This window comes from Tubulanus polymorphus, chromosome 9, assembly GCF_964204645.1.
Source record: "Tubulanus polymorphus chromosome 9, tnTubPoly1.2, whole genome shotgun sequence".
In the NCBI taxonomy this organism is placed as follows: domain Eukaryota; kingdom Metazoa; phylum Nemertea; class Palaeonemertea; order Tubulaniformes; family Tubulanidae; genus Tubulanus; species Tubulanus polymorphus.
The window spans coordinates 15,019,779-15,042,971 of record NC_134033.1 but is presented as its reverse complement, the minus strand read 5'-3'; the positions used below and the strand labels follow the sequence as shown (position 1 = coordinate 15,042,971).

General features: G+C 37.9%; 3 protein-coding genes across 5 annotated transcripts; all 3 read left to right on the top strand.

Moving 5' to 3' along the window:
- The first annotated feature begins 314 nt into the window (after positions 1 to 314).
- On the top strand, positions 315 to 9,187 carry LOC141910748 (H/ACA ribonucleoprotein complex subunit DKC1-like). 2 transcript variants are annotated; one of them, XM_074801523.1, is made up of 13 exons: positions 315 to 333; positions 796 to 851; positions 973 to 1,059; positions 1,866 to 1,957; positions 2,628 to 2,877; positions 3,459 to 3,585; positions 4,036 to 4,166; positions 4,513 to 4,656; positions 4,934 to 5,054; positions 5,522 to 5,753; positions 6,051 to 6,156; positions 7,698 to 7,832; positions 7,920 to 9,187. In XM_074801523.1, exons 1-13 carry the CDS (start codon positions 330 to 332, stop codon positions 7,989 to 7,991), a joined length of 1,557 nt encoding a protein of 518 aa, XP_074657624.1. In that variant the 5' UTR covers positions 315 to 329; the 3' UTR covers positions 7,992 to 9,187. The 2 variants fall into 2 exon arrangements, with proteins under 2 accessions (XP_074657624.1, XP_074657623.1); XM_074801522.1 differs by having other exon boundaries at positions 7,917 to 9,187.
- Positions 9,188 to 9,573: 386 nt separating this feature from the next.
- On the top strand, positions 9,574 to 14,470 carry LOC141910749 (signal peptidase complex subunit 2-like). 2 transcript variants are annotated; one of them, XM_074801524.1, is made up of 5 exons: positions 9,574 to 9,611; positions 11,095 to 11,178; positions 11,682 to 11,842; positions 12,487 to 12,621; positions 13,473 to 14,470. In XM_074801524.1, the coding sequence occupies exons 3-5, from the start codon at positions 11,685 to 11,687 to the stop codon at positions 13,657 to 13,659; spliced, it is 480 nt and encodes a 159-aa protein (XP_074657625.1). In that variant the 5' UTR covers positions 9,574 to 9,611; positions 11,095 to 11,178; positions 11,682 to 11,684; the 3' UTR covers positions 13,660 to 14,470. The 2 variants fall into 2 exon arrangements, with proteins under 2 accessions (XP_074657625.1, XP_074657626.1); XM_074801525.1 differs by lacking the exon at positions 9,574 to 9,611 and adding an exon at positions 10,751 to 10,791.
- A 321-nt stretch (positions 14,471 to 14,791) lies between these two features.
- On the top strand, positions 14,792 to 21,476 carry LOC141910963 (uncharacterized). The gene is made up of 10 exons (XM_074801861.1): positions 14,792 to 14,832; positions 15,562 to 16,294; positions 16,972 to 17,212; positions 17,761 to 17,891; positions 18,300 to 18,469; positions 18,763 to 18,914; positions 19,450 to 19,533; positions 19,621 to 19,765; positions 20,098 to 20,192; positions 20,693 to 21,476. The coding sequence occupies exons 1-10, from the start codon at positions 14,800 to 14,802 to the stop codon at positions 20,904 to 20,906; spliced, it is 1,998 nt and encodes a 665-aa protein (XP_074657962.1). The 5' UTR covers positions 14,792 to 14,799; the 3' UTR covers positions 20,907 to 21,476.
- The last annotated feature ends 1,717 nt before the right edge of the window (positions 21,477 to 23,193 follow it).

The window sequence follows — 23,193 nt, the reverse complement described above, 5'->3', positions numbered from 1 at the left end:
AAAACGTAAGTCGTAATTCGTAAATCGTAACTCGTAAGTCTTATGAGTAATTCGATAGAATATGAAGTCTTGCGATCATCCAACAACGGGATTCGAACCCAATTATTGCAGGCTAAAGATGGTAATTTTTGCGGATTTAACTATTTTTTTCAACTGATAAACTTGGTAATCTTGGTAATCATCTTGTTAAAGAATTGTTTTCAAAGAAGAATCATAAAATTATTATATAGAATTTTTTTTGTTTATTTTCTTAACGATTTTCAAAAGTCGCGAAATTAAATATCTCTTCAATATTTGATATAGGCGCGCGCAGCTCCACGTGGGAAAGTATGGGTGAGTTGTTATAGTTTGTTTACTTCGATTTATGAGCGAAAAAAATCCTAAAAATATCTATAAAGTTTACAAAAACACGTATCCGTATTATATGCAGTAGAATCTGTAAAAATTGAGAGTCGTAATTATCTTTTACGGGTTTAATTCTATTCGAAACGGCGACCCCGGCTCGAGGAGGCTAGTCTGCGTTTTATCCGTTCAGTAGAAAATATCCGCATCGCATCCACGGACTGGCGATAAATCCAAATAAAACCTAAAACCTGAATCTGATACCATCGCACTATTAGTTAAGACTGTTTTTTTCCTATAAATAATGCAACATGTGGCAATTGTGTACTGCTAGTGCTGAGTCACAAGTCCATCATAAAGTCTATATTGATTCGATTGCCTTGCTTGCATTTTGGCTTGTTACTTAAAAGTTGTCTAGTTTCTATATAAACCTATACTGTTCTTTATATTTAGAGTCTCCAAAAAGTGCGAAGAAAGATAAGAAAAAGAGACAGAGCATCGCTTTAGGTGTAAGTATAGGATTTACACAGAAGATTTAAACTCCCTTTCTTTGTGATCGATCACCACAATGTGTGGTGTGCCTGCTACGAGGGTCGATGATTGATGTTGATCGGTTATTTATTTTTTTAGGAAGCTCAACATTCTCAAAGTTTCCATGTCGATCCTGAGGCGAAAGGAGTGAAATTAGAAACGTCACAATGGCCGCTTTTACTGAAGGTTTGTTATTCTTCTATTATGTTTTAATGATTCCTAATCTTTTTGAAATAAATTAAATATAGAGGAATTTGTAACATTTTAGAACACGTCAAAAATCAGCAATTTTCTTCTAACGCACCTCTATTCAATCAATCGTGTTTTCGAGAATTTTGTCGGTCTTTTTGGAATAAACAAACTTTGAAATTTGTAACTTTCATACTTTGATTCGTGTGTGAAAAGTTGTTCGATGATGTTTCAGAACTTTCGTTCTACTGATTAGAATTGAATGAAATATTCTTAACAATCTCTGAGAACAACAAAGGAAATTTATATGAATTTATTAATTCAGGATCCAGTTTAGAGTATAGTTTCACAAAAAAGGATATTATTTATTCATCACTGGATTCAGTAAATCTTAATTCCTTTTAGGAGTTAATCCTGTTTGTAAATTATTATTATTATTATACATGTTTTAGTGCCCTGTCCAGATTAATGAAACTGCTCCAGAGCACTTACAAATAAAGAAATACAACGTACAATAAAATATGATGACAAAAACATTACAATATTGAATTTAAAAAACAGTGAACGTTCAGTAAGACAATTTCAATTGAAGGCAATTCTAAAATAATGTGCTTTTAAATTCTTTTTAAAACACTCAATAGACTTACTGCATTTAAGATGACTAGGCAAGGCATTTAAGATGACTAGGTAAAACAGAATCAGGGATCAGATTTTTCTGCAATGTTTCCAGGTGTTTTTGAACGCTGTTGTATGAATTGAAAATTGTTTCCATTTTGTGACCGGTTCGAAACGCGTATTTTCAGAATTACGATAAATTGAACGTAAGAACAAATACGTATACCCCGATCCCATCAGGCTGTTCACCGTTACAACGACCAATAGCAGAACATGTCAAGTAAGTTCATATTTGATTACGGGTTAGGGCTATTCTGTCATTTTAAATGGAAGCTCTCGATAGGTTAACGGTAACTCTTCTTGCAAATCATGGAATTCAGTTGCTCAAAAGTTGGTTAATAAAGATAACCAGTGGATAAATACCATAGTAACAACAAACTTTTATTTCGGGGCCAGTTGCACAGTCTTGACTTAAGTCCAAGTGGTCTTAAAACTTAAGACTGGTCTTAAGATTAGTTATAGAACTAAGTTGGTAGATAAAAACCCACAATAAAAAGAAAAACTATCTGGTAGCTTAACGTTTCAACTCAATTCTATGAGCCATTTTCAAAAACTGATTACTAAGTTGGTCTTTGACTGGTCTTTGTCTACTGCAACTTGCCCCAGGGGCCAGTTGCACAGTCGTGAATTAAGTCCAAAAGTGGTCTTAAATCTTAAGCTGTTAGATTGGCTATAGAACTAAGTTGGTCTTAGATTGGTCTTAAGTCTAAGCCATGGCTATGCAACCGGCGCCTTGGTTTAAACCAGGAAATTTTATAAGAATTATGGATTATCTGATCTGTATGAACCCTGTAAAAGTCTGGACAAATTTGCTGTGAATGGATTCCCCTTGGACTTATGTTGACTTTATTTCACTGATTTTCAAATTTCTTACGTCTTCGTCATTTCAGGGCCGGATTTATCAATTTGGATAAACCGTCGAATCCGTCGTCGCACGAAGTGGTCGCTTGGATTAAACGTATTCTACGCGTTGAGAAGACCGGCCACAGCGGCACGTTGGATCCGAAAGTGACGGGTTGTTTGATAGTTTGTATCGAACGCGCGACTCGACTGGTGAAATCTCAACAGAGCGCCGGTAAAGAATACGTCTGCGTGTTCAGTCTTCACAGCGTCGTAGATGATAAAAAACAAGTTTTAAAGGTAAATCAATGAGTGCTTATCTTTTTCTGACCTGTTTTATGCCTAATTTTGTTGTTATTAGATATTTTCTTAATCCGGGTCGTCTCAAGACAAAAAATTGTTTGTTGGAAAAAATACGACTACCTATTCTAGTTTCATGGGTTTAAGTGTAGGTAGATTCTTCCCTTATTTACTAAGAATTGTTGGGGAGGTTCGGGGTTCTTATTCATCTGTGAAATTACTGACAATCAGGGAATTCATGATTTATTTTTCCTTGGACAAAAAAATTATGGAATTCAGACTCATTTCTCTAAAAGTCAAGGAATTATTGTTCAAGTTTCACAAAAATACCTGGGAGTTGAGGATTCCCCGATCTGTAGTAAGAATCCACTGGGTTGCAAATCGGCTGAACTTAGCAAATTTGGGCCTTATTTAACAATATATAAAACATGAAAATATTCTAGGGGTCAGTGTCTCTCCAAACAAACAGTTTTTTCAGGACGGTCGTTTTGATATTATTTCCTCGGACAGCCTGGTTGTTAACCACGATCCACACACACGACGTTCCGATCTTGATTTGTGCGATCGTTATTGTTTTACAGGCGATAGAATCGTTGACGGGAGCTTTATTTCAACGTCCGCCGCTGATTTCGGCCGTCAAACGACAGCTGCGAATTCGCACGATTTACGAAAGCAAACTCCTCGAATATAACAAAGACATGAAGATGGGTAGGTAGCTATTTCAGTGCTACTCTAGCCTTCTCTCTCTCTCTCTATCACGGTTATTTTGAAAAATTGGAGGCTTCTCCGGTACAAATCGGGGAAAGTCTTAGAGTCTTTTGGATTTAGGCGCTGTATAAGTTTTATATAATATAATAATATGATAATAAAAAAGTCAAGGAATTCTGACTGAGAAAATCTGGGAAAGGTCCGGTAATTTGAATTGTATGCGTCTTGTTATTCTTGCTGGTGCCAAGTGACGCAAGGAACCTCTTAATAAGAAACAACCTCAACTGAGGATGTCTTATAATTTAGTCAGGGGATTTTCTAGTCAAGGGTCCGTGAATTGTTGAAATATAATTCTATTTTATTTCCTGGTCTCTGGCTTTCTGTAAATAATAGGTTTAAAAATCTTCAATGACAATGAATGTGGAATAATAATTTCTTTGTTTAATGTAGGTATTATTTGGGTGAGTTGTGAAGCCGGTACTTACATCCGTACGCTATGCGTACATCTCGGTTTACTGCTCGGAGTCGGAGGACAGATGCAGGAACTCCGACGAGTTCGATCCGGAATCCAATCAGAAAAGGTAACTAATAAGGCAATCTGTGTCGTCGGCCACTGGCTGGGAATTTTGATTTATATGGATTCTTGTTGTTCGATGATGTTTCGGAACTTTCGTTCTACTGAATGAAATTGAAAGAGAAATAAGGCAATAACTAATAAGGCAATCTGTGTCGTCTGCCAATGGCTGGGTATTTTGATTTATATGGATTCTTGTTGTTCGATGATGTTTCAGAACTTTCGTTCTACTGAATGAAATTGAATGAAAATATTTCTAAATCTCTGAGAACAGTATTGAATGTATAAATCGGGTACTGGCACACACCAGTTTGACAGTGTGAATATATTTAAATTGAATTCACTATTTATAGGAAGGAATGGTTACGATGCACGACGTGTTGGACGCTCAGTGGATGTACGATCATCAGAAAAATGAAAACTACCTGCGCCGAGTGATTAAACCTCTCGAGGCTCTGTTGACGTCTCATAAACGCATCATCATGAAGGATACTGCGGTAAGCGTCTGAAATCCGCAGAAATATCTCGCAGGATTCTTACCGATCAGGGCTGGGTTTCATAGATGTGGAAGAGAAATAATCCCTGGGAATATTTAGTCAGTTATAACCATGGTTTCTCATTGTTACGATGGTGGTTGTCACCCAGATTGAGGATTAACCCCTAGTGATAACTTTGATACTCAGTCTATGAAACTGAGCCCAGGGAATTCCTTTTCAGACCAGAACTGGGCCACAGTTAGTAAGATATATTGATTGCGAGTTTGTATTTTTGCAGGTAAATGCAGTTTGTTACGGAGCTAAGATCATGTTACCCGGTTTATTACGATACGAAGACGGAATCGAACTCAACGACGAAATTGTAGTCGTAACGACCAAAGGAGAAGCAATAGCTTTAGGTAAATAATATCACGTAAAATCACTAAGCTAAGACTAATTATAGAATTTGTGGAAATTTTTGAAACAAAATGTTTTTAAAGCAGCCCGAAACTCCCGAAAAACTCCAATCGATTTTAAGAAATAGGCAATTTGAAAATTGTATAGTTTTTAGAGAACAACGCTTAAATTAGTACAGTTGGAACCAGGATTTTTTAGCCTTTAAAAGGCAGTTTACAAAATTAGAAACTGAGTGTAGAAATTTGCTTTAAAAACGGCTGAATTAATGATTTACTGAGATAAACAGTACTGATCAGATAAAGGAGTCTTCTGTAATTGGGATATAATGACGCTTCATTGAAATTAGAGAAATTTTCTCCTTGAAAATGTCTTATATCCAGGAATGACTGATATATAGGAACCCTGTACCAGGATTCGGTTAGAATTATTTAGAACTAGGTGACAATGAATGTTGTCTGCGTATTTGTAGCTGTAGCTCAGATGACGACGGCTGTCATGGCGACGTGTAGTCATGGAATCGTCGCCAAAATCAAACGAGTGATCATGGAACGCGATACGTACCCGCGCAAATGGGGTCTTGGACCTCACGCGTCGAAGGTGAAAGAAATCAAAAAGGATCTCATCGCAAAGGGTCTCCTCGAAAAGAGCGGAAAACCCAACGAACGAACGCCGGCCAATTGGAAAAATATTTATCCAGAAAAGTAAGTTTTTGGCTGTAGATTATAAGGATCTTGCAGATCATGAAAATGAGGCATGAGGCATTGTGACACTTTTCTTGAAAATCTGGGAAAATTCCTGGCAATTCGAATTTTGGTGTCTTGTTCCTGCTGGTGATGAGTGGCACAAGTAACCTCTTTATAAGAAGCAGTCCCCACAATTATCAGAGGGATTTTTAGATTCACTGATCTGTAAGAAATGCCTGGAAATAGAAAATTAGTTTCTTTTCTCGGTCTCTTTGTCTCATAAAAACTATGAATATTTTGTTTATATAATTTTAGTGGATCGAATCTGATGGATACGTTGAATAGATTCTCAACGGCAGGCGCAACTCCGGCACCGGCGGCGCCATCTTTAGATACCTCATCTGCTGCCACTCCTATAAAGGTATGTCGAAATTTATCTGTTTTAGAAAATACCGCGATTCAACTAGATTGTAGATTATACGCAGTGCTCGAAATTAGATGCTATTCGTAGAATTTCGTTCATTTTCAAACTTGATGCATGAAGTGAGAAGTGACCAATTCAGCCCCCCTTAGCAGGGGATACAATTTTCTTGTTCAATGATGATTTCAAACTTTCGTTCTTCTGACCACGGTTGAATGAAAACTCTTTAAACAATCTGAGAGCAAAAAATATTCGCGAAGCAAGTGAGATTACGAATCTTAAAATTTCACCACGTTCAGCCCTATCCTTTCTCACTGGGATTCGAACCTGATACAATTTCATGGGTTCGCGATGCCATCGGGTTCGAATCCCTTGTGCGGATGGATAGTTTGGCCCCCCTTATTTCAAATTTTTCATGCGAATCTTAAATTGAATTGGTTTTGTGTTCAGAATTCACCGGTCCAAAGACGGCCGCACTCTCGTCGTTAGAGTCATTGCATTTTTCACTGTTCAATGATGATTTCAAACTTTCGTTCTTCTGATCACGATTGAATGAAACTCTTAAAAATCTGAGAACAGAAAAACTTTGCGAAGTGAGATCACGAATCTTAAAATTTCTCCGCGTTCAGCCCTATGCTCCCTCGGCAGGGATTCGAATCTGATCGTCGGACTTGTGCACGGTTAAGTTTGCAGGAACCTGCGTGCTGGGGCTTATTGGGCAGGGTTCACGGACGTCATTCGGTTCAAATTCCTCGCGAGGATCGATAGTTCGGCCCCTAATTTACAATTTTTCATGTCGTTCTTAAATTGAATGAAATGTGGTTGGTTTTGTGTTGAGAATTCACTGGTCCAACAAGGCCTCAACTGTTAGTGTTTAGATTTTTCTCTTGCTGTTCAATGATGATTTCAAACTTTCGTTCTTCTGACCACGATTGAATGAAAACTCTTAAAAATCTGAGAACAGAAAATCTTCTTATAATGAATGTAAATAATGCAGTTCTGGCACCGATTCTGTGGCGAATGAGAGTCTAATAGGTGTCACTAGTGGTTACTTAAGGAACCGGGCTTCAATTTCTTCTTAATTTCGATAAATTTGAGCCAACTTTTCCAATTTGTAAAGTAATGTTCACTGAAATCAATAAGCGAAAAAGAGAATCTGATATCTACTGGATGATGGGTTTGATAACATTTGGATTTGGAAGTTTGGTAAAATTCATTGAAAATGAACTAATTTTCACTATGTATATTATCTGAGGGTAAGGTAGCACCATGTGGTGAGCTAGGACGTCACGTCATTCACAATTCATGTGGTTGGGTCTGTGTTGAAGATTCACTAGTTGGGCCTTAGGTCTGACTTGATTCTTCGAGTGTTTTTGGATTTTCTCTTGCTGTTCAATGATGATTTCAAACTTTCGTTCTTCTGACCACGATTGAATGAAAACTCTTTAAACAATCTGAGAACAGAAAATCTTCACGCGAGAAAATCATCGATTTATGAGACCTGGAAATTCTTAAATGTGAAAAAATGTTCTTGTTTACAGAGAAAACATGAATCCGACAGTAGTAGCAGTTCCGATGAAGAGATGAAATCAGCTCCGGCTACACCGGTGACGACACCTGGTGGCACGGAGAAAAAGAAGAAGAAAAAGAAAAAGAAGAGCGACGAATCGGAAGAGGTAAAACGCGAGTCGCCGGATGAAATAATTGGAAAAAAAACAATCGAAACAAAATCAAAATTTTGTTCTTCTAAACTTTTTCAGCAGACGCCCGAAAAAAAGAAGAAAAAAAAGGATAAGAAGAAAAAGAAGATTAAAGAGGAGCCGGAGAGCGATTAGAATAATTAACTAAATTTTTATTGGATTGTTGATTATTGTTGAACCGAGGGCTTGGTGAAAGCCGTGTGTAAGTGGGATGTCGATTAACCGGGTCACGGTCGGTCAGTGATGGTTATGAGTGTGAAACGAGTTACATTGTTTATTAATTAATCCGTGTAATTAGTTAATCTTAATTAATATTGTCATTAATTAGTATAATTAACTCAGAGACTAAACCGAGGTGGTTTTGTATCAAATAACTATCTCTATTCTTTGTGAGGTAATTGACGAAAGGAGTTTGAAATGAAAAAGGAGTTTGCTGTTTTAGAGAGTATTCTATTTTATAAGTCGCATTTTAAGTAAAAAGATACAACTATTACTATAATTATGTTATGTTCAGTTGGCGTACATGCTCTTGAGGTTTGTAGTGTGTGAATGGTGGGGGTGTCCAGGATTCCGGTTCAAACGAGTCGGTAAGAAATTGCGTAATCCCATGATCGAGTTTCACGGTTCAATTTGACTAAACCGTTTAAGCATTTGAAATGAATTACAGTTAAAGTCCTGTCGTAATGTCGCGGTTGGGACCAATAAAAACACATGGCGTTATAATGAATTTGGCAGCATTATAAGGAATCCAGTTTTTGCGATGATTTTGAGATAGATTGAGCAAATTTGTTCTCTGGAAAATGTTGGCATTTTAGCGAGCAGTAGCATTAAAATGGATGGCGAACTTCGTAATTTTAATTTTGGAGGTTTACCATGAGCCGTGAACTGGGTCCGTCGGCCAGTTCGACAGTTAGGGTCATTTGAAGTGAGCTAATAATTTCAACTCGACTGTGAACTGTAGAACAGGGTTCAGATCATTAAAAAGCTGTATATATTTAGAAAACCCGGATAAACTGATTAGGATTAAAACAAGTTTTCTAAAATGATGGAAATTGTTTTTGCAAAAATATAAATGAAATGGAATGCATTTAATCGTAATTATCTTGTAATTGGATTAGATTATTTTAATTTGATCGTGATTTTTTCCCTGAAATTTTCATGCGGTCAAAAGAATAATGAAGACCTTTAGTAATCATGGGGATTATATACACTTTGCTTTGAAGCATTTAAGGAGAAACTTTTTTTTCTTTTGTTCGTAAAAAAATTACTGATATGCGAAATATTCCTAAAACTTTTGAAAAATCGCCTCTGTATATTTCTAATAAATGCTATGTACACAACTATTTAAGACTTAAGTTTATTTGTGGCTGAAGAGGAGAATGATTTCTATGATGATTCAATCTATTTGTTCCTGAGGAGTACGTTTATGCATTTTCGTGGTTGTGCAGTTGTGAATGATTAGTTAGGTGTTCTACTTAGTAGAGTTAAAATGGGATTCGAACCTGATTGACAATGGATAGAATGAAAATTGCCTCGATTGCCACAGTAACGTTGGAGATGTTGACAATTATTTTATTGTGGGTCCATAGTATATTTCTATGTTAGGATAAATACTTGTTAGAAATACTGTTGTTGATGATATATAAATATCAATCTTCCAGCAAAAGACTAATTAGGATTCGAACCCGATCGATATCGTGACGTCAGAAAATAAAAATGGCGTCTAAAGACACGAAGCAACAATCCGCTTTCAAGGTAAGAAATCATCATTTTCTCTGAAGATATTGCGAATGCGTTGCTGATTGATACCTGAACTTGTAGAGTAAGATGAAATATATTCAAAAAATGTAGTTTGAATGTGTAGTTCTGCGCATAGAGTTAGAAACAGGACATTATGTACCGGCATATGGAATCAATACAGACCCGGCCCCCGCGGTTGTTCCTCCACAATCATAATCAAACTTTTGACTTTTTGTTGAATTTGGACCCGCTACGGTGCCACACACGCATAACAACTGTCACTGAACCGTGGGCGTATATAAACTAGAATTTTAAAATCGTGTATGTCTTTGAACCGATGAAAGAAAGTGAAAACGTCCATCATTATCATGCATTGTAAAAAAGTTGGAGGGACAATAAATAAATGTCTGGAAATAAATGCCTGGAATCGTTACCATGGGTAACCTAGTTATACCATCCATGGTTGCCATGGATTTGATTTCCTGACAAAGCCCACAACTCACAAACCCTGGCTGTATCTTATATGCAGACCCTTAGCTTAGCGGCACCCCGCTGTCCGCCCATGAAATCAATGTAATAGACTAATGAAGGGTTTGTGTTGGCATTAACTTCAGCTGGAGATAATCAAACCCTGGCGAGTGAGGATGGACGGATACTGATACTGCATTGTCCACTTGACTTAAACTGTTCATTGCTTTTATAATGATATAAGGCCTAATTATTAATGGTTATTTCCATAACCATAACTCGTGCGAGTCTAATCCTTAAAATGTATCGTTAGTATGGAGTAGCCATGTTTCATGTTCGGTATTTACTGGACTGGTTTACGACATGGGTAGGTAATTTCACAAGCCTTTAGAAATACAAAATAGGCTTATCTATGACTCCTTATTAAAGCCAGTGCCAGCCACCAGTCAGAACCTGTCTGTGGTTTACTTTCACGATCGAATATTTTCACAAAAATCCCATCCGATTATAAAACCTTACCGCCAATGATTACCTAACCAGCCACCTGCTCAACAAGTCTGGATACCATACCAGATAACGGGTAACAACCGATATCTCTAGTGCTCTTCTCCACAGACCCTCCCTCTCTCTGTAGTTAAATGCTTTTATATTAGTTATAATAATAGTTAAGTAACATTTTTAGACGACTACCAGTGGCAACGGTAAGAAGTCCGTTCCTGAAATACAGGTGATTATTTACACGTGGTGCCCCCGCCCGCCATGATACTCGTTCTAAATACTATTATTACAGCTTTGTTTGCTTGCTTTATTTTTTATGGAGTGTATGTGGTTAATGGCTAAGTGTTGGTTTCTTTCGGTGCTTTTTTAGTTTCGCTGAAATATCGTTAACGTAGATAGGTTTTTGAAAGCCGCCCTCGAACTCCGCTGGTATATGTCGGTGCTGCCCCTTATGCATGTATCTCCGATAAATATGTCAGAAAATCTATTTAAAAAAAAAAGCTATGAATAATTTGTTGATTTATTTTTTCAGTGGTCGGTCGATGGTAAACCGGTTAAGATCGATAAATGGGATGGAGCCGCCCTTAAAAATGCGCTGGATGATGCTGTGAAGAAGGTATTATTCGAAATATGGAATTTGTAACTCTTGAAATATGTACATATATCTTCTATCAAACCTGAGCTATTTTATCTCGAAATATCAAAATCACTGATTATTCAAATGTGATAAATTTCTATGCAGTCCAGACTCTGCGTTTGCCTCAGGGTGGCGCCACTTACCTGGAGGAAAACTCGGGGAATTTTCTTTCCTTTAAAAAAGTAGGGGGATTAAGTAAAAAAGCTAAAAATCAGGGAAAAGTAATGGAAATATGCTGAGATCACTCGTAAAATCATACCATTTCAGTCTATGTTTTACATATTTGACTAATTGATTGGATTCTTAGCTGTCAGAGTCAGGGAAAACAACGTTCACGTCAGGGAATAGTCGGTGAAATGTCAGGAAGCAAGTCAAACGAAAGTGGCCCCCCTGTTTCTGTAGAAATCTACCCTATAAGCAATGAATATTGAAATCCTCTAAATAAAACATCGCGATGAATTTTTGCTGTCTGTATTTTGTAGATAATGACTGAGAGATATCTGTACACAGAATCGACCGGTATTATGGACGGCAAACTGCTGATTTGTACTTTAGGAGTCGCGTTCGCTATGTTCGCCTTGGTTTGGGATTATCTTAATCCGTTCCCGGCTTCGAGACCGATTCTAATCCTCTGCGTACTTAGGTATCCTTTTACACAAAAAATCTAGCTTCCAATCTGTTTGGTATCATTTGACTAGGTATCGAAAACTCACACCAACGCAAACCTACGTAAATGTCCTCAATTGGATATGAGGTGTGATACTGTAGCATTGACTAGTGCTGAGTGACAGGCGGGTTCGAGTCCTGATGGCTCCTACTGTACAGGCAATCACTTTTGTAGTCTTGATGAATATCATTAAGAGAAACCCACAACGTCAATTTAAAACAACTGCTATTATTTTTAACTTGCGTTTGAAAATAAATTCTGAAAATGGCTGGAAGGATTCCATCTGAAATGTTAGAAAAAACACTAACAGTTTAAGTTGTTATTGTGGGTTTCGCTTAATGATACTAAATTCAAATCTCTATTTTTTGGGCATCAACTTAATATTTTTGTTTGGTTTTTCTGTCACTTTTACGTTTGAAAATAAATGGCTGGAAGGATTCCACCCAAAAAATAAGAATAATGAACGTTAGAAAAAACAATAACAGTTGTTTAAATTATTGATATTGTGGGTTTTCTTTTATGATGCAAAATTCAATTTTTTGGTGTCAACTTAAGAAATTTTTGAAGAAGTTTGGTTTTTCTGTCACTTCAACGTATAGATTCTTTAACGAATTGTGAAGTTATTTTGTAATGATGGGCGTATTGACTCTATACACGATGTACACAGAAATGGGAATATTTCTGGTCTGTTGCGAGAAAGATAAAGCCGGTATCGATCCTGATAATGTATGGATGATTTCATCTTATATCAAAAGGTACAGTGTAGAAATTGAACTAAATCTTACAAGCACTTCGGTGCTTTGCTATGCAATTATCAATCTGCCATCTGGAAATCTGGAACCACACCTTTAGATATTTAACTATTTAGTGGATTTACTTATATCCAATTAGGCAGAACCAAATTTAGTTAGTGTAAAAAGGATAGAAATTAACTTAGGCTAAAAAAATTGATACCCTGTTTCTCAGCTAAAGTTCACCTAGCCAGTCGCCTATCTAACCTGTACATTACTGCTATTTTAAATTGTGATCAATTTTACCATAACAGACCCAGCAGCTATAGAAATGAACTGATTGCAAATTTTATTATATTTCACAAATATGACCCGGCCGCTGCGGAGAAACGAGGTATCATTTCCGTTAAGCCTTACAAAACCACCAATTACCGGTTTACCGAGATAAACAGTACCTATTTAGGAGGAGTCGACTGTAATAAGGATATGAAAGTGATGCAGACAATTCTTTTTGAAAGTTTCTCCTTTAACCCTTTCAGTGCCTCTACACTGCAGTGCGGTGAATCAGTGATGGATTTTGCTAGTACACCGCATTGCGGTGTATTGATTTAATTAGTAATTACTAATTATCTCTCTTGAAAGATGGCAGCACCTGTCAAACATAGTGAAATATTAGTAACTAACGATACACCGTGCCGCGATGTAGACGCGCTATAGTGCTATTCCCGTTATTCAACACACTGGGGTGGAATTTTTCAGAATTCTCAAATTATCTTCAGCACTATAGGATATTAATTAGCCAGCTCTGAAAGGGTTAACTCCTTGAAAACTCCTAACATATTCCCAGGAATCACCAACTTCGTTGTTTATTTCAGATACGACGATATTTATAATCTAACGTTCTCGTATTTCGACGGAACGACGAATCAAAAACGCGAAACGACGATCAAGAAATCGGTCGCGAATTTCTTCGACGAGAACGGCGTTTTGTGTCACGACCTTTTCGAACCGGAAATCAAAAAACTACGCGACGGTTTGTCGTCGGGGAAGAAAGAAAAGTAAAAAAAACTCGATTTATAAGCGGAGAAAAACGACGCGAAAAATCAAAGCGAAGTGTTGACGGTATAAAGACTGCGCTTAGCTCCGATCTCGTGCGTGGAGCGATTAATATTTCTCCGAGGAAACAAGTGAATACGTACCGGCACTGCTACTGTGGCGAAAAAAACATCCACCAGGTGTCGCTACAGTGGGTATTCAGCAAGTGCGTTTCAATTTCGTCTACATTCCGATTTCAAATCAACTTATCCAATCGATTAACAGTGTAATCATTGATGACTCATTTGTCAAGATTCAGAAACCTAAAAATCCCATTCAAATATTTTCATCGAAAATGAACTAATTACATAGGACCCAGTTCCACAGCTGTAAGTTAAAATTTGACTTAAGAGTTGAAATGAATTGATTGTAACTCAAGAGTTAACTCTAACTCAGCACTGTGGAACTGAATCCTGGTGTATTGTTGCGCCATCTGGTGTGTGCCGGTACCCCATTCTGTGGCAGTTTGCGCGGTCATCATGTTATGGAGTAGGAAAATTTGTAATATTTTGTCTCGTGTTAATCACGAAGCCAAGCGCAGTCTTCTACTTTATTTATGATATTGTGCATTTGTTTACTGATGATTATGAAGAAAGGTCGTCAGTCAGTTTTTGTATGTTTTCGGTGTTGGTGAAAGAGATGTTTTGTGTCAAAGACATTCTATCTAAATTATATTTCTAACTCTTTAAGGACATCGTTTGATGAACTAAAATCAGTCTCTCCATTTTGTATGTGTAATTTTAGAGGGTGTTGCATGATATCATTAAAAAATAAAATGTTTTATATAATCAAGTATTTAGTGTTGTTTTTTCATTCTGATGCATTGGAAGTTTTTTAGTACGGATTCAAAGCTGTTTGGTTGTCTTTACGTGATTGACCACCTTCGACATCATGCCCTATCACAAATTGAGTAATTTTGGGGGTTCGAACACGTTCCAAATATTTTTTCAACCTGTGGCAAGTGCCTCATATTTACTTAGACTGGTTACCTGTCCAGTTGGGACCGGTCACCAGTCTACTGATTGAATTTGACAGTCAACCAGTCTAAATAAGAGTAGAGAAACCGGCAACCAGTCTAAGTTCAGTCGTCATAGCGACGTTGTTAAAATGGCGTCTCTCGTTCAACCAGTTTTTCATCAGGTTTGAGAATTATATTTAACTACAATCGATATTGATATTCTTTAACGTTAGATATAAGAACTAGAAATTTCAGGGAGAACTGCAGTTTATTGCCTAAGTAGGCCAACTTTCCTGTCATGTGGTGTTAAGGGCCACCTGTACTGTTATGGCAAGACTACTATAGGCCTATTGTCTATTTAGTAAGTCAAGTCAAGAAGAGTGAAATTTTGATTGAAGAAAAAAAATTGATTGAAAATCGACCAACTATTGTTATTATCTCTATTTCTCTCCTTAAATATCTAAGCCTTAGTTAGTTACCCAATCGTTGGTGGTAAGCGTGTGGGCTTGCCTTGTGGAAATATCAGATCATGAAGGGTGAAGCTAAACCACAGACATTGAGACAGTGTAATACTGACAATCTCAAGCCAGGTCAATGTCATGATAAGACAATGGACTTTAGCAGGACGTTGGAAGCAACTTTTGAATGCCGCGGCCAATTGCCGATTTTTGACAGGTTGCCGCGGCAAATTTACTTCAATTTCGTCAAAAACATACTCAAGTATAGAAAGAAAAAAATGTTATTCAGTAAATTATTGCCGTAGCTTTCACTGCTGCAGTCGCTACAGTTCCAACGCCACTGTTTAGTGGACGTGGTCATTTGTGGTAGGCATAGGCCTCTAAAAAAAATCTACTTTGAAATCATTATTAAGTTTGATTTATTTCTTTCTTTTATTACTGTCTGTGAACCAGGCTGATGTGGTACTCCCTGGATTAAAATCGAAGAAAACACAGAATTCTACGAAACTATTGCGTAAACCGCGACCCCCTCCGCCCCCGGTGCGAAAAAAACCCGCCGAGCAGGATCCCGAAGATGACGACCCGGACAGATTCGACAAACAGGAATCGTCTTTATTCGATCCTGACGAGTATAATCTGCGCTGGACTCCGCTACCTACGACTCCGAGCGTCGTCCCGAGTTTAGCTTCGCCCGTTCCGGCGGAATTAGCTAAATCGCGTAAATCTCCGCTGAAACGACGCGGTAAATCCGGCAGCTCGCCGCAGCGCGTGAACAGCTACCTCCGAAACCAACAGAAATACATCCTCGAGGCGTTATACAGACACAATACGAGCGAATATCGGATTGTACCGTCATCCAGTTCGACCGCGCCCGGTAGTCTCGTTAAATCCTACAAACCTCGCGGTCCGGATGCATTCCCGATGAGAATGCCGAAAATTCTACCACATTTAATGAATCAGTATTTGTTCCTGGAAGAACAGGACGATTTGCGTTATTACGAACCGTGTTTGTTTACGTTGAATGATTTTCTGATCAGAGTTTCGCAGATTCAGCGTCTGCCGTTGCGTAAAGTGAAAAAGGCCGTGTTTTCTAAGCATAATTATAAGAAATTGACGAAATTGTTGGCGCAAGAGTATTTAGAGCGCGACACTGGACCGATGACGGTCGTATCCATGGATGAACAATGTAAGATCGTTTAGGTCTAGGTACGGGAGACCTGGGCGCATGGAGCCACCCATTCACATGGAGCCGCCCTTAGGGAAATTTTTTGGAAGCAGTGAAAAATCAACAACATTTTTGATAAATATCGGTAGCTAGGAGGTGAAAGGGAAGTGTTGTTGTTATAGCTGTAGCAAGGGATTCTATTTAGGGTGGCTCAATGTACTCTGGTCTCCTCTATCAATCTGCAGCCTGCAACCTGTACCCCTTCACACATTCACCTCTATGGGAGGCCTTTGAAGTGTGGACGATCAGTTTGTGAAAGCTAGCTGATAAAATGTCCAATGTCTGGAGTTTTTAGTTCATTTTCAATTAGAAATGTCTCAGGTGAAGTTCTGAACACATGTGAAGTGTGGACGATCAGTTTGTGAAAGTTTGCTGATAAAATGTCCAATGTCTGGAGTTTTTAGTTCATTTTCAATTAGAAATGTCTCAGGTGAAGTTCTGAACACATGTGAAGTGCAGGCGATCAGTTTTTGAAAGAGTGCTGATAAAATGTCTAAATGTCAGGTGTTTGTAGTTCATTTTCAATAAAAATGTCTAAAAGGGTGCAGGATCCAGGCTGCAGATTGAATTGTTTGTAATTGATGAATTTGAATTTTGAATTATAACGGTTTTAACAGTTATCGATACGTTGTTTACAGTGGATATGATCGATCCTGTTCAGCCTCGTATCCCGGGGCGACAGGTTCTGATCGAGATGGCCGCGTTAGTGAAATCTCAGATGGAAGAGGTTTTACAGTACGAGGTGAAATCGTCGATACGTGCGCTGCCGAAATATCAGAGTCCGTTCAAACCGGGCGAAACGCCGCACACCGAGATCGTTATTTACGACGGTTCGAAATCGGGCGGCTCGCCGCAGAAATTAGTGTCCTTTGTTGGCGGGTAAGAATTTCGAAATCCGGTTTCACAGAAATTATCAACTCATAAATCGATTTAATTTCTTCATTAATTCAGTTTAAACCGTAAATCGATTAAGGAATTATTCTTTTAAGGAATTGAACTTAGGAATTAGTAAAACTGCACCCTGAGCTGATTCTGAAACTGAATTAAGTCTCCCATCAAAAACTATTGATTGTTAAGAAATTAAGTTGAATATTTTTTCTCCAGTTCAGGCCATTTACAAATTCTCTGATTTTTCCATGAAAAAATTCAAAATCCGAGGAAGCATTATCCGAATTCCCTGAGTTTTCTAGGTTTTTGGTAAAATTCATCAAATTCTCTGATCTTTTTCTAGGTTTTTTTTTTTTTTGATTACCCAAGATTTCCAGTTTTCCATTTCAGTGGCCACCCTGAATTCTGAAACTAATTCTAATCTTTTGCATCAAAAACTGATTGTTAAAATATGCAAAAGAATAGAGTTGAATATTCTGTCTTCAGGCTCCAGTTTCACACTTGTTTTACTAAAATGAATGAATGCGTGTATTTCGTAGAGAGTCTGTGCCATCGTTCTCGCAATCTCCGCGTCCGGTTACGATGTCCGAATTCCCCGAGATGGAATCCGTTTTCCAATCGTCGACTCCTCATTTCTTCCAGGAATCTCGACGCAGTAATTCACCTTTCGGTAAGTAGAGGGCGCTCTACTTAATCTTCCTTCGAGGCCATTTATTTTTCACAAGGTTAAAATCTAAGACAATGAGGTTTGAACAATTCTATGATTCACTTCAGTTCAAATGACAACAGAAAACCTTATTGCTGACTGGTAGAGACTGGTATTAATCTCAATACTTCAGAAATAATCAGCAAAACCCACAGTTGATGATTTAAGAATTTATTCCGAGAGTTTCAAATTTTCTACTAAACTTCATCATCAGAAAAACTAAAATAAAACATTCATTTTCATATTTCTGATGAAGTTTAGCCAGAAGATTTCGAAACTGTCAGAATAAATTCTTAAATCATCAACTGTGATTTAGCTCACCTTATTGCTGCTTTGTTGCTATATTAAGCGAATGTTTTTCTGTTTGAATAGCCGCGACTGGAGATCGCGAAGTTTCGCCATCGGAATTGGCGGTTTTAGATTCAATAGTCAGCGGTGGAACGGCGCTCAGCTTGAAGGCTAACTTCATCAATCAACTTCCAGATATAGTCACGCTGTCGAAAACTATCACTTATCTCAACTTATCCTTCAACGATTTTAGGGTAAGATACAAAAATTTCTATTTGCCTAAGTCTAAAAATTGAAGGAGTTTCAGGCAAATTAGTTCCAAGCACCTTTAAAAGCATTTTCTGTTTAGGAGTTTTTAAGGAATCAATGAGTCGTTGGGACTCTGGTAAACCTGATAGAAGCAGCCAGTAGAGGGTTTAATCTGGAATTGCTATCTATCCCTACACTGAAATATGCTCATTGAAAACGTATCTAAAAGTTAAATTTACCTATATGAGTGTCGCCATCTATTCTCAGACTGAAATATCAGCGTCCTCTATTTCTCTAGTTCGTTCCGCCGGAGGTGCTCTCTATAAAACAACTGCAAGTTTTGAAACTTCGCGACAATCCGATTAAAGATATTCCATCGAAGATTCACTGTTTGAAAAAACTGAAAACGTTAGTGATGTCGTTCTGTCTGATTTCCTCTCTACCTCCTGGGTGAGTGTTTAATGTAACCTCTTAACTTTCACCCATACATCTCTCACTCTCTCTCAACCTCCCCTAAACCTTTCTCCCTTTTCCCTACACCCCCATATATTTGGCACTGTATTTGTAAAACTCTTATCCATAAATTTTATGCACGCAATGTTAATTTTAGCCACTTCTATTTGACTTGTTTATTCCCTGACATGCAGATTGTGTTCCCTCTCATTTGATCTGCTAACAATCCTATCAATTAACACAATCAATCACATGAAGCATAGAAACTCTTTGATTTTTTGAGCGAACTAGCCACCTCAACAAATTTCCCTGATTTTTGCTTCTTTACAAAATTCTCTAACTACTCGCTGATCCTGATTCCCAGGTATCCGTAAGTGGCCACCCTGTTTAAGTATAACGTACTTGTACAGAAAAGTGGCCAATTGTTAATCCTGCAACCCTCATTGGTTCATACTTAACGAATGGCCTTCTAAAATAATTAGGAAAAAACTCTACGGAACTAATTGTATGAATATTTTTGTACAATATTCAGGTTGTTTCTGATGAAAAGATTGCGTCATTTAGATTTATCTTACAACAGAATATCATTCATTCCAAACGACATCAAACAACTGAAGTAAGTTTCTCAAAAACCGACTCAAGAATTAATAGTTAATGAAGTTCAGTTTAAGGTAATTGAGTTGTTTGTTTTTTTGTGTTTAAGGACTCTACGTGAATTGAATGTAGATGGTAATCAGTTGCCGGCGTTACCGTGCGGCGCTTTGAAACTTAACCTCAAATACATCCGAGTCGCCAATAACTACATGCATCCGTTATTCTGGGAGGAGAATACAAGAAATCAACCCGTCGTAAGTTTACTTCATTGATCGAGTATCCAGGACCCAGTTCCACAGCTGTGAGATAGGCCCTATGATTTGAAGAGTTAACTTATTGAAAATGAATTTATTTCAACTCAGAGGCTAACCACAACTGTGGAGCTGGATCCTGAGTTAACTCGAGCTCTGAACTGTGGAACTAGATCCTGCGGTTCAGAGATAACTCACAGCTGTGGAGCTTGAGTTCAGAGTTCCCTAACTCACAACTGTGTAACTGGATCTAGAGTTCTCTTAACTCACAACTATGGCACTGGTCCTGACAAGTAAAATCCTGATATTAATCATTGTTGTATTGTTTATTTCAGAGATTAGTCGATATCGCTGCTAATATTTTCATCGGTTATCAGCTACAAAAACGTTATTCCTCGATTCATGAATCGGCTTTACAGGTTCTGAAAAAGTAAGTGATACCCAGGACTCCTCTTCAACAGGGATTCAAACCTGATGGCACTCTCAGGCAATCGTGTTTCCCTAGCAGACCAGGGCCCGAGACCAAGTGGAAACTTAACTTGTCTTTAATCTTAAGTTAGATTGGCTATAGAACTAAGTTGGTCTTAGACTAGTCTTAAGTTGAAGCCATGACTATGGAACTTGCCCCGGGGGCCAGTTGCAGTCGTGACTTAGTCCAAAAGTGGTCTTAAATCTTAAGACTGGTCTTTAGTTCTTAGATTGGCTATAGAACTAAGTTGTTCTTAGACTGGTCTTAAGTCTAAGCCATGACTATGCAACCGGCCACAAGAGTTTTGAAGTATGAACTTTATGACTCCAGTATCGAGTCAACTCCTGGCTAGCATTCCCCTTATTATTTCACGTTTGTATCCTAGAATAGGGGCTTGCCCGGCGGTAGAATCCAGTATCAGTAGCAACCCCTGAGACGTGTTTTTGAATATATATTTTCAGTCCTCGTCGCTGCGATTGTTGTAAAGGTGCGATGTACGGCCCGGGAATTCGTCTGATTCGACCGTGTACGAAAATCTTCGGAGTTAAAAACGTTCCGTTCCTGTTCAACTCGTGTTCTCCTCAATGCGCCGACATGTTCAGATGGAACACCGATATGGATCAGTTATACGCGTCTAGTGACAGCGAAACTGAAGCCGATCAAATTGATTTCTAACTCCATAACTAACACAGGGTGGCGCCACTTAACGCCCGAATACCCTGGACCCGGTTTTATAGAATGGTATTACCTTTCTCGGGGCTTACTAAATTGAAAATGAATAAAGTTAGCCCCCAGGTTTAAGCTAATACCAGTCCGTAAAAGTTTCCATGTCAAATTTCTTTGTTTAAATTGTTACAATTCATTCATTTTTCATTGAATCGCGTTTCGATACGCTGTCAATAGCATTATCCAAATTGCCTGAGTTTTCCAAGGGCTGCAGTTGCTCATAAGAGTTAACCAGTGGATAGTTGACAAAGAGACAATTAAAAGTTCATTGTTACTACGGTATTTATCCGCCAGTCATCTGTAACCAACTTTTGAGCAACTGACCCCATGTTTTTTGTCAAATTTCCAGTTTTCCCAGATTTTTTCTAGGTCAGTGACCACTCTGTAACACATGACAGTCAGTCTGTAAAACAACTTGTGATAATGAGAGTTTGATGATCTTCATGACTTTATGTAATGTCTTTTAATTGTTAATGTGTAAATTTTATGAAAACTTGTTAACAAATGTTTATATGCAAACGAATTAGTTTATTACACATCTATTAGATAGAGGTTTAATAAAATTGTTATATACTGATGTTAATTCATGAAATTTACTTTCTTTGCGTGAGTTTTGTCCAGTGCAGTAAGGGAAGTGAAGGTACAGTAAGCCTCGGGTAGGAGTCGGAGACCAGAAAATGTATACATTATTAACGAAAATACTTATGTGAATTCATGTGCTAAACCTCTGATATAGACATCAAAAGAGTATGGCAGTATTTCGGCGCTTAGTTCGACTTGTCCCAAAGAAGATGTTCCATTCCATTAATCTAGCATTAAACAATGGACGCCATTTAACTTAGGTTGACCAGGGAGGCTTACCTCCCCCCGACTTTTCTCTGACTAGATCTGCTAAGAATCCAATCAATTAACACAGTCATAGTCGAAAGACAGACGGAAACTGATTGATTTTACGCACAGCAAATTTACGACTTTTTTAAAACAAAATCCCCTGATTTCCATGTATGTAAGTGGCCACCTTGTCGACTGCGTAAACCATCTCTCAAATCTTGTCCTAAACGATCCAACTTAGCAGAAACAACAGGGGCCAGTTGCTCAAAGGTTGGTTAGAGCTAACCAGTGGATAGTTGATATGGTGACGATTGAAATTTCATTGTTACTATGGTATTTAACGGCCGGTTATCTTTAACCAACCTTTGAGCAACTGGCCCCCTGTTGTTTAGAGAACAAACACATTCAATTCAGACTTAATGAAATTTTTATTTGAATACAACCACATTTTTCAAAGTAATTAGTACTTGAACATATAAATTACCAATCAAATTCAAATTTTTTTTTCCATTATTTTGATTTTTGCGAGTGAAAAAGTCGCCAGACACAAAGATTATTTATTTATTTATTTATTACATCTAACAAACTCTCGACAACCAGAGAAATAGTTTAAATGCCGTCTGTTTAACTTAGTTATCCAACCGACCAATAGGTGTCGTCACCGTGCATTTTAAGTGTCTCAAAAACGAGATTAAACATTTTTTACTACGGTAAACCTCACCGAACGCCGGACTTGGCGACTTTGAGGACCCAGTTTTGACTAACTAGGATAAAAATTCAACCACTTTCCATTTTTCCTATCATAATTTTTCCGATCCGTTACTCGGTCCCAGCTGGTCCAGAATTAGGCGAGGTTTACCGCGTACATTAATTGACCGATCTAAGCCTAGTGGAAGTTCCCTTTTGGTATATTTCTCAAAATACGGATTCTTCAAACCAGATTTTATTCTGGCGTTGCGAAATGTTTGTTGGGTTTATTACTTGTCTGTCATCGGCAGAAAGCGGAATCTCAAAAATCATCGACCTTTTTATAAACACCGGATTTTTCTTTTCTTAGTAAAACGGGTCCCAAAAATGCGGTACAGAAATTCCAATATTTACCATCTAAGTTGCTAGTCTTACTGACGAGTGTCGACTCGGAAGTGCGAAGTTAAGTATAGTCTTAGGGAGCGGTCATTGAGTACGTACGCAGGCTGTAGTGAGGACGAAAATAGACAAATTGATCAGAGTTAAGATTTAACTCATTGAAAATGAACTAACTATAACTCAGAATTAACTCTAACTCACAAAATGTGGAACCGGGTCCAGAGTAAAGATTTTGACTCTGAGTTAACTCATTGAAAATGAACTAACTTTAACTCAGAGTTAACTCTAACTCACAACTGTGGAACCAGGTCCAGCTATG

What these genes read in the sequence shown, in the direction of transcription:
- LOC141910748 (XM_074801522.1), top strand. An exon ending in GACAGAGCATCGCTTTAGGT is followed by an intron (nt 852 to 972) that starts GTAAGTATAGGA and finishes TTATTTTTTTAG; the next exon opens with GAAGCTCAACATTCTCAAAG. An exon ending in TAACAAAGACATGAAGATGG is followed by an intron (nt 3,586 to 4,035) that starts GTAGGTAGCTAT and finishes TGTTTAATGTAG; the next exon opens with GTATTATTTGGGTGAGTTGT.
- LOC141910749 (XM_074801524.1), top strand. Translation starts at nt 11,685, where the DNA reads ATGACTGAGAGATATCTGTACACAGAATCGACCGGTATTATGGACGGC. An exon ending in CTAATCCTCTGCGTACTTAG is followed by an intron (nt 11,843 to 12,486) that starts GTATCCTTTTAC and finishes CGAATTGTGAAG; the next exon opens with TTATTTTGTAATGATGGGCG. An exon ending in ATTTCATCTTATATCAAAAG is followed by an intron (nt 12,622 to 13,472) that starts GTACAGTGTAGA and finishes TGTTTATTTCAG; the next exon opens with ATACGACGATATTTATAATC.
- LOC141910963 (XM_074801861.1), top strand. Translation starts at nt 14,800, where the DNA reads ATGGCGTCTCTCGTTCAACCAGTTTTTCATCAG. An exon ending in ACGCAGTAATTCACCTTTCG is followed by an intron (nt 17,892 to 18,299) that starts GTAAGTAGAGGG and finishes CTGTTTGAATAG; the next exon opens with CCGCGACTGGAGATCGCGAA. An exon ending in ATTTCCTCTCTACCTCCTGG is followed by an intron (nt 18,915 to 19,449) that starts GTGAGTGTTTAA and finishes TACAATATTCAG; the next exon opens with GTTGTTTCTGATGAAAAGAT.